Source organism: Python bivittatus, unplaced genomic scaffold (assembly GCF_059951505.1).
Source record: "Python bivittatus isolate LINGU-HERP-01145 unplaced genomic scaffold, Pbiv_v1 ctg000480_np1212, whole genome shotgun sequence".
NCBI classification, from domain to species: domain Eukaryota; kingdom Metazoa; phylum Chordata; class Lepidosauria; order Squamata; family Pythonidae; genus Python; species Python bivittatus.
The window spans coordinates 77109720-77125236 of NW_028277075.1; the positions used below are offsets into that span (position 1 = coordinate 77109720).

Here is a 15517-nt window from a genome sequence, read left to right on the forward strand (position 1 = left end):
GATGTGAAATAGTCATCTCATGGTGTTGAGCAAGGCATGCCAGGATATAATGCAAAACTGAGCAAGATCAGTTGTATTTTTACTCCAAATTAGAGATATCGGGACTTGCACAAAAAAATACATTGGGCTTTTCCATCTCTCTGTTGCTTTCTAGAAAGTCAGGATGCACGTGGTTTAGTGTTTATTCTTTCATATCTTTGTGTACATCTACACATGAACATAGATTTCACTAGGCGATTTTGGGTCCATCACACTCTTTCTTTCAGCTTCTTCATATTCTGGAAATAAAGTGAAGGGAAACCTGAATGTAAGCCCTGTTGAATTCCATAGGATATAAATGTAATAATAACATGTTTTGGTGGCTAGATGCAACACTTTTTTGTGTGTGTGTGCAACTAAGGGACACAACAGGCAAGAGAATGACACAGTGGTTTCCCCTGAATGGGCTGAGATTTCCCATGGTTTTTATTTTACTTTAATTTTTAAGGTGGCATTTTTTTTTTTTTAGTTTATGTTTGGTTCTGTTTTCATGGTATGTGACGCGCACAGGTGTTATTATTATTACTACGACTACAATTACTATTATCATTTTTCAGCCATAAACTGGGATGTTTTTAAAAGCTGCCACTAACATTTGACAAACAAAGGATGCAAAAAAGGGGTTCAAAGCCCACGACTACAAGTTGCCAAATTCCTGCCTTGTTGTCAAGTAGTTGCTTTCTTTAAAGTTGTAAAAACTAAAATATTAAAATAAGTGTCAAAACTGCAGTATGTCTGCTCTTGCCCACAGATGCCACTAACATTTGGCAATAAAGGATGCAAAAAAATGGGCTCAAGCCCACAACTACAAGTTTATTTTTATTTATTTATTTTTATTCATCAAACTTATCCCCGCCCATCTCACCCCAGTGGGGGACTCTGGGCGGCTTACAACAGATTAAAGTTACCAAATTCCTGCCTTGTTGTCAAGTAGCTGCTTTCTTTAAAATTGTAAAAATAAGTGTAAAAACTGTAGTATGCCTGCTCTTGCCCACTGATGTTTACTTATAATACCAGACCTCTGGACTTGGCAGCTCTTGGATGGACTCCTATGTTCTCTGAATTACAGCCTGAAATATGATGTCTAGTGAGCAAATCCTTTGTAGAATACAGCCTGGATAAGAATTTTCACTCCTGGGCAGTTGCTTGAGAAAACAGTTTTATATGGGTTCTTATGGTGGGGTCATGCAATCTCTCTACATTTTGGATCCTTTCCAACCATCTACTCCAAAATCTGGCTGAAATTTCAGTTACTTTACAGGGAGTGAATAATTTCCACACACAGATAGAGCAGCTCAGCATCAACGTGACTACTGTTAGATGGTAAATAGGGAGGGAGGTACATCCAGTGCTCAGATGATGCGTAACTTATCTTGCTTTTTCTGTGTTACGACTGCTAATGTTTGGTCTCTTTTGTGCCTTGTTCTTATAGGCTGCCACACCTTGCATGCCTGCTGGCAATCATGAGCTGGTAAGTATGTTTTCCTCTTCTTTTTCTTTGTCCCTTGCTTTTCTCTATGCCACTTTTCTGCCCAGAAAATTGCCTAAAGAGCTTAATCTTTGAGATGAAGGTACGTAGGTGAAGCTTAAGAATTCTAAAAGGCAACAACTTGCTGGAAAAGCACCCATATGCATGCAAACCTGGCTGCAAGTTTGGATGTTCTTTATTTTTAATGGAGTTTTCTAAATGTTTCCAAAAAATATGACAAATTAGGTATGCACATTTCATACCAAAGAGTTTGATTGCATACAGATAAGATCTGTATACCTTTCCATTAAAACCGGAAAACTAAAGAAAAGCAGGGATATTCTTATTTTTGTTTTGAGAATGTAATTATAGATACATATTTTACAGCTTGTATACTTACTGGTGTACACCATTTTCAACATGTGAAATGGGTGATAAGGAAGCACATTTCCCATTATGCAGTACGACTTCTGATTGGTCTTCTCTGTCAACATGCTGGATTCCTCCTGTGCTTTCTGCTTTTTGGATCTACCAATGGATCTACCATTGAATTCAATTCAGCATCTTGCTTTTGATATCACATTAGGGTTGTAAAGATTGTCCAGCCATTCTTCCATTGGTGAAAATAGAATGACTTATTATCAACTGTTGAACTATGCTATTCTGATATTGGTCTAGATTTGCTCCATGCCAATTTGGTGTACTTGTGAAGGTGCTGGATGAGAAATCGGGAGATGGTGTGTTCTAGTCCTCTCTTAGATGTGGGAAGCTGGCTTGGTTACTTTGGGCCACTCTTTCTCTCTTTTAGCCTAACCCACTCTCACAAGGTTGTTGTTATGGGGAAGATAAGAGGTGGATAATAATGTATGCTCCCTCAAGTTGTACAAAATAAAGGCAGGATATGATGATGATGATGATGATGATGATGAGGAGGAGGAGGAGGAGGAGGAGGAGGAGGAGGAGGAGGAGGAGGAGGAGGGTGACATACACACAGAAGAGCCTATCTCTCCTTTGAGCAATGAAGTTTGCATGGGCTAAGGAACTGTTATAGGGTCAGTGAGAAGCAATAATGTCTTTGTTTACTCCCCTCACAGATGAGAGATTACTGAAAGCATGTCAAGATTTGCCTTGCTTAGGAGACTTCTCAGACATCCTGTGACATTAAGGCTGAGACTTCAAAATAGTTTGGTAGTCTAAGATGTCCTCAAGTAGGGAAGAAGCCATAAAAATAGATTTCCAAGGAACAATCACTGTTTACAGTGAATACAAAATTCAAATTATTGTTTTTCTTTCTTTTGTCTATGTGATAACCACTCCCTCTTTGACAGGAGGGACAGTATCTACCGGTAATAAGCTATTTCCTTGGGACCATGTGGGAATTTAATGTCACAATATTGCATTAAAATCGTCCTTGCCCCTTCATTGAAAAAAGTTCTTCAGTTATTGACAAGTGACACATATCAACATCCATTGCTATAGCTCAGGTGTAGATTTCAGGTATTCAGAAATAATTTTCTCAGCCAGCCCTGGTATCTGAAGAATCTACAGTTCTTTTTGTCAATAGATTTCAAATAGTATGCATAAAGGAAAGAAGAGCACATGCATATTTAACACAGCAATCTATACAGAGTCATGTTAAAAATCTTGATTTCATCCAAAAATGTGGTAATAACAGGACAAGTCCAAACTATATCTTAATAAGCGATCTTGGAAAGCTCTTTGGGAATTCTTAATCAAGATAAACAAAGTAGTCAGAACACAATCTAAAGCCACAATACTAATAATTGTGGCTGAGATTATTGCTATGGGCTATGGCATAAATTCTGATTTATTCCAATTTGTAGAATAACCAGAGAGGATATGAAACTCATGTATTAATGAAATGAGATTAGGAATAGAGAGTTTTGGTCTATCTGTAAAAGCTAATATATGATCTACATATAGAATTTTATGCTCTAACTCTAGTGTACTCACCTTAATGTTTTCAGAATGTTTAATTATCTAGACAAGATGTTCTTAAGCCATTTATTTTTAAAATAAGGCATCTTTGGTGTGTACCTCCTCATAAATTTCACAAAAGAGGGGGCACACCATTAACTCTAATCCATGATTTAAGGCCTGAGTAAATTATATTAATCCAAACATAAACATTTGGGGAAACTCCCAAAGATCTTATCTCCAATCTTAAAAAACAAACTATTAAGTAACCATATTTATTTATTTATTAAATTTATATGCTGTCCATCTCCCCCAGAGGGTGACTGCTTTCTCCATATTCAGAGCTGTAGCTGCTGAGTCCTTTTTATTTTAAAACAAGAACGTTGTTTAAAAATCAGAAGCCTAACCCTGAATAAATCCTGCCTGAACTGGGTGCACAATAGTTGAAAGAATAAACTGTAATCTATGGCCCCAAATAGCTGTTAAAATCTTTAGCATCCCCATTGATCAAGGCAATTGGTAGATAATTAGAATACATGGTAGTATCCTTGTCTGGTTTAGGATTAATTATAATATTTGCTTCATTAAAACTAAAAAGCAGGAATTTATTTGGGAAAAAAGTCATTCAGTAAAATAGGAGATTAGAGCCCAATATATAATATACTTAACTGGAAAACCATCAGGGCCAGTCGTCTTCCCTAATTTCATAGATTAACTGTAGTGACCATTTCTTGAAGTAAGAAAGTGATGTGAGATTAGTAATCTGGTCCTTTGATAATTATGGTAATTTTACTTTCTGTTAAAAGCAAACTCTATTTTACCATCTATTGCTGAAGAATGGGAATCTGCATACTGTTTGCATCCCCTATAAATGGTATAATATTACATTGTTTACTTTATCTGAGTCTGAATAATATATTACATTTCTCTCCCTTTTTCAATATTGTTGCTTGATGCAATGTAATAAAATTCTACTTTGGAATCATAAGACAATATTAAGTTCATATTTAACAGAGACTAAACTGTAATGATATTGGTCAGGAAATGGGTAGGATAATAAGGAGTTAATAATTCAATAACTTTTTCCTTGAAGCTTGTTGCTACATTTTATAAGCAGCATATGTGATCATTCAACTTCAGATAAATACTTTGGAGATGTCCTATATCAAAGACGGTGATGTAACTGAATCACTGTTAATACAAAAAAATTCTGCCATTTCCTGTTCCATCTGTTTAATAACATTTTTATTGTTCAGCAAAGATACATTCAAGGACCATGTAAAGAATGAATGTGCTTTTTAAAACAGATAAAACAGTAAAGTTTCAAGAGCATGGACTGAAACTGTAATAGAATCACATGCTTTAAATTTAGATACAGAAGAATGAACTATCAGGAAATAATCTAACCAACAAGAATTTCTCCGTATGGAAGGAAGGAAAGTATATTCCCTTTGGGAAGGATTAATACAACACAAAATATTCACTCGGTTAAATTCAGACATGTAGTCTTGCAAAATATTATGAATCTGAGAATATAATTTAGGTAGTGAAATGTTAAGAAGGATTAAAAGTTTGATTCAAGTCACTTCCAGCTATTACATGGTCCACTGATTTAGTTTAGAGATATTTAAAACAATTATGTTTTTGTGGTTGGACCATATAAATTCAGGATTCCTAAATCCTGATGACTCAGTATGACAATAAGTATTTAAAAATGACTTCTCTATGTGATACTTCTACAACAGTCAGTTTAGAAAGTCTGTTAATTAAAATGACAACACTTCTTGAATGTTTAGAATTGTCACTTATGTAAACCTCTTCCATCCAAAGTTTCCATAAAAGGGGAAATAGGGGTCTTACAGAAAAGCAAATTCAGTTCTTCTCCTACACTTTCCCTTAAACTTAGTCATTAGTTGTTTATTTATGCTTTGCTGGAGACCAAGTCCTTTAATCTTCCATGTTACTAAGGAGACTGCCATTAATTAGACTTAAAACCAATGATCAAGAAAAATGGCAGATGCTATATCCATCCATGCTGCATCTGGATTGTATCAAAAGGCAAGCTACTGCTCCCCAAAATGAGAAAAATGCAATTGATTTTAAAAAAGCAATAATAAAAAAATAAAAAAAAATCTAAATCCTGTTTTGCAATAGTCTAAATTGCTAGGCAATTAGCTAATCGCATGATTAAATATTACAGAAATCAATAGGGGAAGAGGAAAAAAAAAGTTCTACTGATCAGCCTATTAAAATATATGGATGTTTCATGAAGATAAATTTAGAAGAGTAAAAGGGAATGCAAGAGGGAGGGGGAGGAAAAAGAGAGAAAAAAAGTAATACAGGATAGTAAGCCCCCCCCCCCCCACTGTTTGTAATCTTACCCTGTAGCCAAAGACATATGAATACAACAAGCACATGTGTAATTAAGAGCCAGAGATAAGTTTAAAAGCCTGGATAGAAATAATCATAATAGCAAAACAGGAGAAAAAATAATTAATCCTCCTCCTTCTAACAGGAGCTTAAAGGGATAAGATTTTTAAAAAATTTACATAGGATTACAAAATGATTTCTAAGTGCCATTTGATAATAATTATAATTTAAAAAATCGGCTAGAGACCTGGTGAAATATGGAAAATTCTCTCAAGCGATATTGCTTGTGGTGTTGAACATCTGTGTTGTTGAACTTTTTTAGTACAATCTGGGAAAATGTAATACGAGACTTATAATCTCCCCTTTCAGTTACTCAGTGGATCAGGCCTTCTTGTAAAATGTCATTCTTTGCAACAAATATAGGAAACTTCATAATGAATGGTTGAGGTTTACCAGCTGCACAAAAAGGAGAAACTGGAATGTCTTGAGCCTTCTCAATATCTAGCTGATAATCTTCAGACATAGCCACTACTTCCTGTGTTAGAGTTTCCCTAAAAACTACAACACACCTGTTGCATCTGAGCAAAGGCCTCCCTAGCCATGGTGCTTACCTGCCTATACACTTACTGCACCTGGGCAAAGGCCCTCCAAACCATGGCCTCCACCTGCCTTTTTGGGGGGGGAGGAGTGCCTTTGAGTCACTCTTGACTCCTGGTGACTGCCTGGACAAGTCCCTGCAGTTTTCTTGGCAACATTTTCAGAAGTGGTTTGCCATTGCCTCCTTCCTAGGACTGAGAGAGAGTGACTGGCCCACGGTCACCCAGCTGGCTTCGTGACTAGAACTCACAATCTCCTAGTTTCTAGCCTGGTGCCTTAACCACTATGCCAAACTGGCTCTCTCTACTGGCCTATCTAGTAGTAAGTTACAGACCTCCCCTTTCAGAGGGAGTGCTTCCCCACTGAGAGCTATCACTGTGTCAGGCAAAATGCTAGATGGTTTCTGGATAAACAACAAGTCCAGCTTTCCAAGATTCAGTGTCACTTGTTTCATCCTATCCCATTCCTCACAACCTCCAGTCAAAGGCTTTTACTGCCAGGGATGGCGACATACTGCATAATTTGGTAGTATCAACATATTGGTGGTGCCTCATCCTGAACTGACTGACTTCTCCCTCAAGTTCATATAGATATTAAACAACAGATGGGAAAGGGAAGATCCCTGTGACAACCCATAAGTGAGCCTTCTTCTCTCCCACTATCCTGCCTTGTATCCTCTGCGTAGGAAGAAGTGGAACATGCTCTCTATTCCTAACCCTTGCAGGTGGCCCAGAAGGCCACCAGGAGGTCTCAAAGGACCAGGAGGGGTGCACTTCCTTATCCAAGCCTTGACAGGGTGACCAATTGGTTTCTATTCCATGCCCAGGTTTGAATTCTGTTTGGAAAAGAACTAGATAATCTGCTTCCACTAGGACACTGTCTTCCCATTCCATCATTCTCTCAACAGCCTTTTCTAAAAAGTGATGGTTGGGGATGAAACGCTATTTGTCCAAATCAGCTGGATCCAGGAAGGGCCTCTTCAAGGCAGCAGGCATAACCCTTCCCCAAGAGGCAGTGATCATCTCTTTGATCCAGCCATCGTCCTACTGCATTGTGCTTCCCAAAGGATCCAGTTTAGGTATGGATTGAGACCACATGTGGTAGAACCCATCCCACAGATCACCCTATCCACTTCCTCGGAATGAAGATATTAGAATTAATCTCAGGTATCCAGGATCTCTTATGCTTGAGATATGTGCTCAAGGAATAATAGTTGAAGGATAGCCAAAGTAGGTCCTTAGATAAATTAGAATTGAATGTTTTCATCACCCATACACCCACATGAACACGCTCACAGGAGTTCATTTAATGGGGTAATTATTCCATGCAGTTCTGGGCAAACTGTAGACCAAGGGCTGGTGCTTACTTCTTTGCCATCACATTGGGCTTTCCTGCACTCGTGCCCTGGTCACCTCTCAACTGGACTTCTGTAATGCACTCTACATAGGGCTACTCTTGAAGAGTATCCAGAAGCTTCAGCTGGTGCAAAATGCAGTGGTGCAGGCAGTTATGTGTGCCCCTAGAAAGGTACACATTATACCTATGCTCCGTGAGCTGCATTGGTTGCTAGTTTGCTTCCAGGTCCAATTCAGGGTGTTGGTTTTGACCTTTAAAGCACGTCATGACATGGGGCTGGGTTATCTGAGGGACCACCTCTCCCCAGTTATATCTGTCTGTCCCATCAAGTCTGGCAGAAGAGGTATGATACGGGTCCCATCTGTCAGGGAATTACATTTGGCGGGTCCCAGGAGGTGGGCCTTCTTTGCCATGGTGCCCACCTTGTGGAATTTTCTCTCTGCCCCCCCCCCCGGAAATGAGGTTAGCTCCATCCCTCTTAACATTCTGCAAGTCCCTCAAGACCTGGCTATGTGATCAGGCCTGGGGTCCCGGGGACCAGGGACATTTTGTGATGGTTCCCTTACGGTGGATAACATCATCCTCTCTTGTTCTGTGTGCTATTTTATAGTTTTAAGAATGACTGTTTTATACGTATTTATTGGCTTTCTTTTTAATTGAGTGTTGTACGCCACCCAGAGTCACTTTTTTGTGAGATGAGAGGCTATACAAACATGGCAATAAATAAATAAATAAATAAATAAATCAATCAATCAATCAATCAATCAATCAATCTTCAGTTGTGTGATAGGTTTGGGCAAGCCTCTTGGAGTGATCCCTTTCCTTGAAGGCTGCTGGTATACACAGTGAATTTCCTGCAGCAAGTGAATCGTTGCCTCTGTTGGGATGTTGCCCTCCCATCATTTATACATTTAACAATACTTTAACACAATGGGGTTTTTATTTTGTTTTGCTTTGTTTTCATGTGGGAAGTGTCCAGCTTTCAAGGGCAGATTCTTTTGGCAGATTATATTCCACTGAGTCTGGAAGGGTGGGGTCTGTCTTAGCAAAAGCTTGAAAATTGCTTGGTAACTCTTGCATATTATAACCACCCACTTGCTGGGCCAATCATACTATAGGCCCCAGTCTGGTTCTGCCAAGTCTGACTAAAGCAGAGTTTAGTGGTGGAAACTGTGTCCTTGGCTCACCCAGGGAATGGGGGCGGGTGAGATGCATGCTTGGGGTCATCCCCCTTACCAGCTATGTAATAAGAATAGCCAATTTTAGAAGAAACCTGAAGATAAAACATTTCCTTGATTGGGATTACTAGGGCAAATGTTTTCTATTTAGGGGATGAACATTTTCTGATGCCTGCATTTAAAATAAGCACAGCCTTTCATAGCGGGAAGAGTTTCCACTATGGGGAAGCATCTGGAAATCACAAGGATTTGATGCTGATGTAGGCTTGCTTAAACAATGTGTTTAAGAAATCTGCATCCCTGTGATCATGTAGCACAGAACTGGGTAGAAGCTTGGCTTGCCATTCAAAAAAAGAGCTTTGTTTTAGTTATTGTGATTATCCAGGCAAGTTTTTCAGGGATGCTGAACAGAGGAGGAAAAGGTTTTCTGGAGGAGTAGCACTGTTTTTTGGGGGACTCTGCTACATGCATTTAAGAGATCGGGTTATTATTCAAATTGCTGCAAGATATTTGGTGGTGGTTGTTCTAGTTTTGCAAAAGGGCTGAGAACTCTGAAGCAGTCTCAGGATAGCTTGACAGAGGAACAGAAGTGTTCAGTGGTTGGTCCACGTGTCAGCTCTAGGTGATGTCATCTCCTCATCTGTCCCATGTCTTTCTGGAGGCAGAAAGATAATGTGGAGGGAGTGGCAGCCTGCTTCCCAGGGGGTTGCTCTATGTCAGTGTTGTTCAAACTTGGCCACTTTAAGATGAGTGGACTTCAACTCCCAGAATTGCCCAGCCAACCATGCTGGCTAGGGAATTCTGGGAGTTGAAGTCCACTCATCTTAAAGTGGCCAAGTTTGGACAACACTGCTCTTTGTGCATTACAAAGGTAGCCTGCATGTCAGCCCAGATTCCAGTTCAAGGACCAGTGAGCGCCTTGACCACCACTTCATATGGCAACTGAAGAAGCAGGCATTTGTGAATCAGCGTCTCTTGCATTGTCATCAAAGATATACTCTGCTGCCTCTGAACACATTTGTTTGTCACTGCCCTGATGGTTACATAGCAGCAAAATGGAACACCCTTGTTCAGAGGCAATCTATCTTTTATTACTGGACTTTGATAATAAAAAAGAGATGTCTGTCTCAGAATCCCCATTTAGGAATACAAACTGTAGAAGTAAAATTGCTTTATCCTACCCTTACATCAATAAGCAGAACAGATAGAACAGATAAAGCTCAAGTTCCCAATGCCCAACTTCTAATGTTCTAATCTGGGAACTTGAGAAAAGCGTGTCTCCATTCTTTGGCAGACGTACGGAGGTCTTCCAAATATGCTATGATCCTTTGCCAAAAGCAACTTATTTGGGAAACCGGCTTGCTAGCACTGAGAGTGCTTTGGGGGCCATTTAATGATTTACCTGGCAGAAAGGGAACTAGGCAAGTTAGCGTTTGGAACTTGCCTTGTGGTGGTGCCTATAGAAAACCTGGCCAATCCCCAAACATATTCAATGTACCTCCAAATTCAACATCCCCCCCCCCAGAATATTTGAGGGTTTTTTGGGGGGGGGGTTTCAAGCTTCTCTCAGGAAGATGCCCTGTAAGGCTGTTTCCATAAGTGACTTGCTTCTTGTTATCTCAGTACACAGATTAATCTTTGTACACACACTGGCATATTTAAATATTAAACACACCAGATGTGGGTCCCTGAGAGAGCTTTCCAGAGTGACATGGAAGTTTATCTGTAGAAGGCACATGCTCTAGTCACTTTGGAACCGTTATTGTGGGTTTGACAAGGAAACTGGGGGAAGTAAGAAGTTGTTCTCCTGAAGAACTCCCTGTGGAGATCTGGGCTGAGTTCAAGGATATCTGCTATGCTCTATAATTTAGACAGAAGGTTATCATGTTGAGAGTTTCTTGACATGAGCAGAGTTCTAACTCTGCTTCCCAGCATAAGTAAGGGAATGCTCTTCCTGAAAGCATCAGCTGCACCAAATTCCTAATGTTTAGGAACCACGTTACCATTAGTAAAGGTTCTTCTCCTGAAATAGATATTCCTTTCCTTTTCTTCCCATCCTACAGTATTTGCACTGGTCTCTGTCCCTTGTTGTTGAAATTTTGCCTGTTTATAGTTTGCCTGAAAATTCCATGTTGCATAGAGATAAAACAGATGACCATATTAGATCAAGATCTCCTCCCGAATTTGTCTTGCATATTTTTAAACGCGTACGGTTGAGATGTGTCTTTTCACAGAACTTGGTCTGTGACTTGCAGGGAGGAAAAAAAGACAACACCAAAAGATGAACATCAGTTGCATTATGAGCAGTCCTAAATGAAGCTGTGATCGAATATTCAGTAACTCAGATCATCACCCTTTCCTTGCCTGAAGATGCTTTCAGGGATGCTACGTACACTATAGTGTTCCTACAATCCCTACAAAGTGTTTTTTGACCCATGAGATCATCTTCACACCTGCTGATCTCAGGACACTGAAAGCAAGCAGGGAACACTGTAATCCATTCAATGCTCACTCCAGCCAGCCGATAGGAGGGATGCTACTGAAATCATCAAACAGTGCTTGCCTGTCCCCCCCACCCCCAGCCTGGCATAACAAAAATAATTTTGCCCTTGTTATTGTGAGGCGTACCTTCCTTGGGAGGTGCAGACAGAGCCCAGGGGAGGTGTGAAGAAGCTTTTAGTTATGTTGTTACAATAAATCCACCTTGCCCCAAATTCCATTTTATTGTTTTTATTGTTCATTTGTGTTCATTTTGGTGTTTGGATTTTTAGGGGAGGTGTGTACATTAAGATTATACCAAAGGGACGTGTGATAGCAAAACGTTTAGGAACCCCTGTTTTACAAGGAAAGAGGGGGAAAAATGAATTGCTATCCCTGTACCACCTCTGCTGTCACTTTTCCTTCATATAAATCCCCATTGAAAACTGGAATGATGGCGTGACACCATCGTTGTGTAGCCAGGCACTCTCCCCAACAGCTGCAATCATGGTTATTACTTTTAGTGTAAAGTATCTAATGTATATGAATGAGGCAAAGCAACTTAATGGCTTGCTTGAGTCCAGAAGCTGTGAGGCATGTGAGGCAAGAGTTCAGAACAGGGAACATCCATGCTGGATCAGTAGAAATGTCATGGTTGAGGAAGCAGTAGATGGCTTGCCTTGCACTTATTCATGGAATTTATTGGCAAGGCAGACAGTGTTATCTCCTATTTTTAACCTTCCTATTTTCCTGCTCATTTTCCATCTTTTTTCTTTCCCAGAAAATCTGTTCAGGAGAGGAAAGACAGAATAGCTGCCTCATGGCCTTTGTCTGATAGCAATAGGAGCATCCCATCTGGAGCATTCCTTTTGACTTGCATGTCTAAATTCTATTGGCTGGAGTTGAGACATGGGGAACCTGGCAGGAGTTCGCAGGATATTGAGTTGACTCCATCTATTCTTCCATACGATGGTTGCATCTTCATTTTGTGATGCATTGTTCTGAGCTTTGAATGGAAAGAGACAGGAAGGTACTGATGCTGCAAATAATGAACTGGAACTGAACAACTGAACAAGAATCATAAACACTTCATAAGCAGAAGCCAATGGATTTGGGTCCAATTTCTGGGAATTTAGAAAGTGATTTACAGTGGCTGTAGCAGTGTGCACAAGAGGTATGGTATTTTGCAGCACAAATATGTGGAAGCAATTTCTGAACTAAGGAAGAACTGACTTGCTTAAAAAATAATGATGAAAAGTTTGATAAAATAGCTGTGAGGGAAATCTTACAAAAGTTGCATTAACGTATGCATACAACATGAGATTTTAAAACACCAAGTCGAACCTGGAACTGTTGCAGGATTTAATGTGTAAAGCTTTATTTTTAGTCTTTCCGTTTTAACCAAGACTGACAGCACAGCACATAAACCACAGAAAACACTGGCCCATTGTAAGCCTCCAAACAGCCTTAGGCAGGGTTGATATTTCAGGATTGCTGGCTTGGAGAAGAGCAAGTACCTTCAGTGGCATTGAACCTCAGTGCTTTTGTTATTTGTATCAGTTCAGCAAAGGGGAAGCAGTTTTTACAAGTAGTTCTGATGAGCTAGGAACCCACGCTTCTCTGCATCATCAAACTTCAGGTTGTTAATTGCGTTATGCTTGGAACATTTAACATCATTCTGGGCAAAGAACCAAGCAGAAGTCTTTGAAAGAAAGAAATTGTGTTTATTTGTTTATTGATTTGATTTTTTAAATAATGATTAACTGTTAAGATGGTTTTCAATAAAGTAGATTTAAAGTACCAATTTTAATATTGCCCATGCTTTGACTGCGATGAATGCATTTTTTTAAAAGGCAATCTCATATCATAAATATGCTAGTGAAACAATGTCTGAGTTATATTAGGATTAAACTAAAGTGCAGCTCAAGGAATAAGAGGAATTATTTAGTTAGGCAAATAAAATGGTCTTAAATGCTGTTCTAATACCTGAAAGGAAGCTGCTAGTTTGTTGTAGCTCAGTCATAAAACAAACATTGCAAAAGGTCCTACATTCAATTCCTTTTTAAAAAATAATTTTATTAAATGTTTTTTTTAAAAAAAGATAAAAACTAATACAAACTACCAAAAAGTAAGAAAGAAAAAAAAAGCAATCAAAGAGGAAGCTAAAAGTGCAAGAAAGGAAAAAAGAAAAAGAAAGAAAAAAGATATAAAGAAACGGCTTTATATCTTTCTTTCTTTTTAATTTTTCTAAATTTAATTCCTGACCTTTCTAAATAAAACCGAGAAATACTTCAAGCTAAAACCCTGAAATGCCATTCCTGGCAGTGCTGACACCATTAGGCTAGAATGGACCAAGGGTCTGGCAAGGCAGCAAGTCATACACTTCAGCTGCCCAGGGAGATAGTTCTGTAGACACTTTTAGGATTGGGTGGTGTGCACATGAAGTGAATAAGTGAATAAATAAATGCCCCCATCCACACAGCCCACTTAACTGGGCTGCCACCGCTTCTAAGTAAGTTTTCATCTGGTGAGTGAAAAACAGACAGCCCAGCGTATTGAAGGCTACCTCAATTTACCAGAGGGAAGTTGCAGGAGATGAGGAGAGCTTCCCGCAACAGATGGAATGCCTGTAGCAGCTGTGTTTTTTGTAAGGCCTTTGTATGTCTGCAGGCTGGAGAGAGGGGGAGCCTCAGGTTAACCCTCTCTTCAGAGTTCAGATAACATGACATGACTTGGTCAAGGAAAGGTACCAACTATTATGTTTCAGGATTAATTGGAGGCTGTTCTTGCCTGTGGCATCTTTAAATTATCTGTTTAAGTATAGCACTGAACGTAGCTTTGTAAATACAGCTTGCATTGAGAAAAAGCTTGAGGTAATCAGTCTGCAAAAACAGAGCACGTTTTGTGGAGTTAGTCCAGAAACATTTGCAAGTTGCTGGGTAAGTTTTTTAATCAGGTTTTTCCCATCTGTCGTACCCCACTTATGCCCAGGTCTGTTGTCATCATTTGCAATGTGAAGCATGCAGTCCATAAAAATATGGATTTTCTTATTTGCAAATGGATGTGGTTAAATGCAAAATAGCTGGTTTTCTACATCAGAGAACACTCGTTGTCGGTCACAGTTATGTCAGACTATACATGGACAGGCCTTGATGCAAGTTTTGACTGGCATAGATAAAGATAAGAAATTAAGTTGCTTTGGTGTAAATTCTTCGACGGTTACAAGAACTGATATTCCCTCCAGCTTTGTACTGTATGTTCTGACCTAGCAGTGGTTGTCTAAGGTCTCAACATTGACCCTGGGATGTTTTTAACTGGACAAGCTTGGGACTGAACCTGGAACCTTCTGCAAGCAAACTGAATGCTGTGTGTAATGCTTTTCCCATAAAAGGAGAGGCATGTTCTTGCTCCTGGCAATAAGGCTTAAGATTCTGCCATAGCATTTCAGAACAAACAGTGTTGAAGAAATGGCAAAACCTGTGCTTTCTGTGCTGTTATCCCAGTATACTGTGTATGCAATCCTCAAACAAGAATAGGCTAAGCTCAGCCATCCAGCCGTTTAAAAAAACCCATGTGGGTACCGTTGTATTGTTTTGCAATCAATGATAGGGGGCCTTTGGAAACAAACTCTTTCAGTTTTCTAGGATATCAGTTGTATGTCATTTTTTAAAAACCAGAATTACATCCTCTCCAGTATTTTACCCTATTCTGTTAAGCCTCTGGCTTGGGGTTTGAAACTTCTCTGCTGCCAAAGCCAACTGCCGGAAACCACTGGAGCCTTTGAACAAATTTGATGGCTTGTACTTCCTCAAAGGAAGAGCCCCATGAACTGATTGTTTTATAACATTAAAAGTAAACATGTCAGTGAGAGATCCACCATGATCAGATTTCATACAGATATTAGCAAACCGATGACAAGATTGGAAGATGAGGATTCGGATGAGAACCATGGTGCTGGGGAAAATAATTCATTCTGTGTTGCTCATGCCAGTAAAAGCTGCCATTTTTTCAGGTAGTTGCCACATGAGACTTTTAGTGCAGAGACTTCTGTGGAGTGCAGGAAAGGAAGGAAGGAAGGAAGGAAGGAAGGAAG

The 15517-nt window shown here is 39.5% G+C and overlaps 1 protein-coding gene across 14 annotated transcripts in view; it reads left to right on the forward strand.

Annotated features, from left to right (window-relative positions):
* Nucleotides 1-15517, forward strand: part of TNS1 (tensin 1) — a 325093-nt gene that overhangs the window by 194549 nt on the left and 115027 nt on the right. For all 14 annotated transcript variants that reach the window (XM_088146384.1, XM_088146386.1, XM_088146388.1 and 11 more), the window contains one exon: nucleotides 1472-1510. In XM_088146384.1, coding sequence (XP_088002510.1) covers nucleotides 1472-1510 — 39 coding nt within the window. The remainder of the gene's footprint in view (nucleotides 1-1471; nucleotides 1511-15517) is intronic.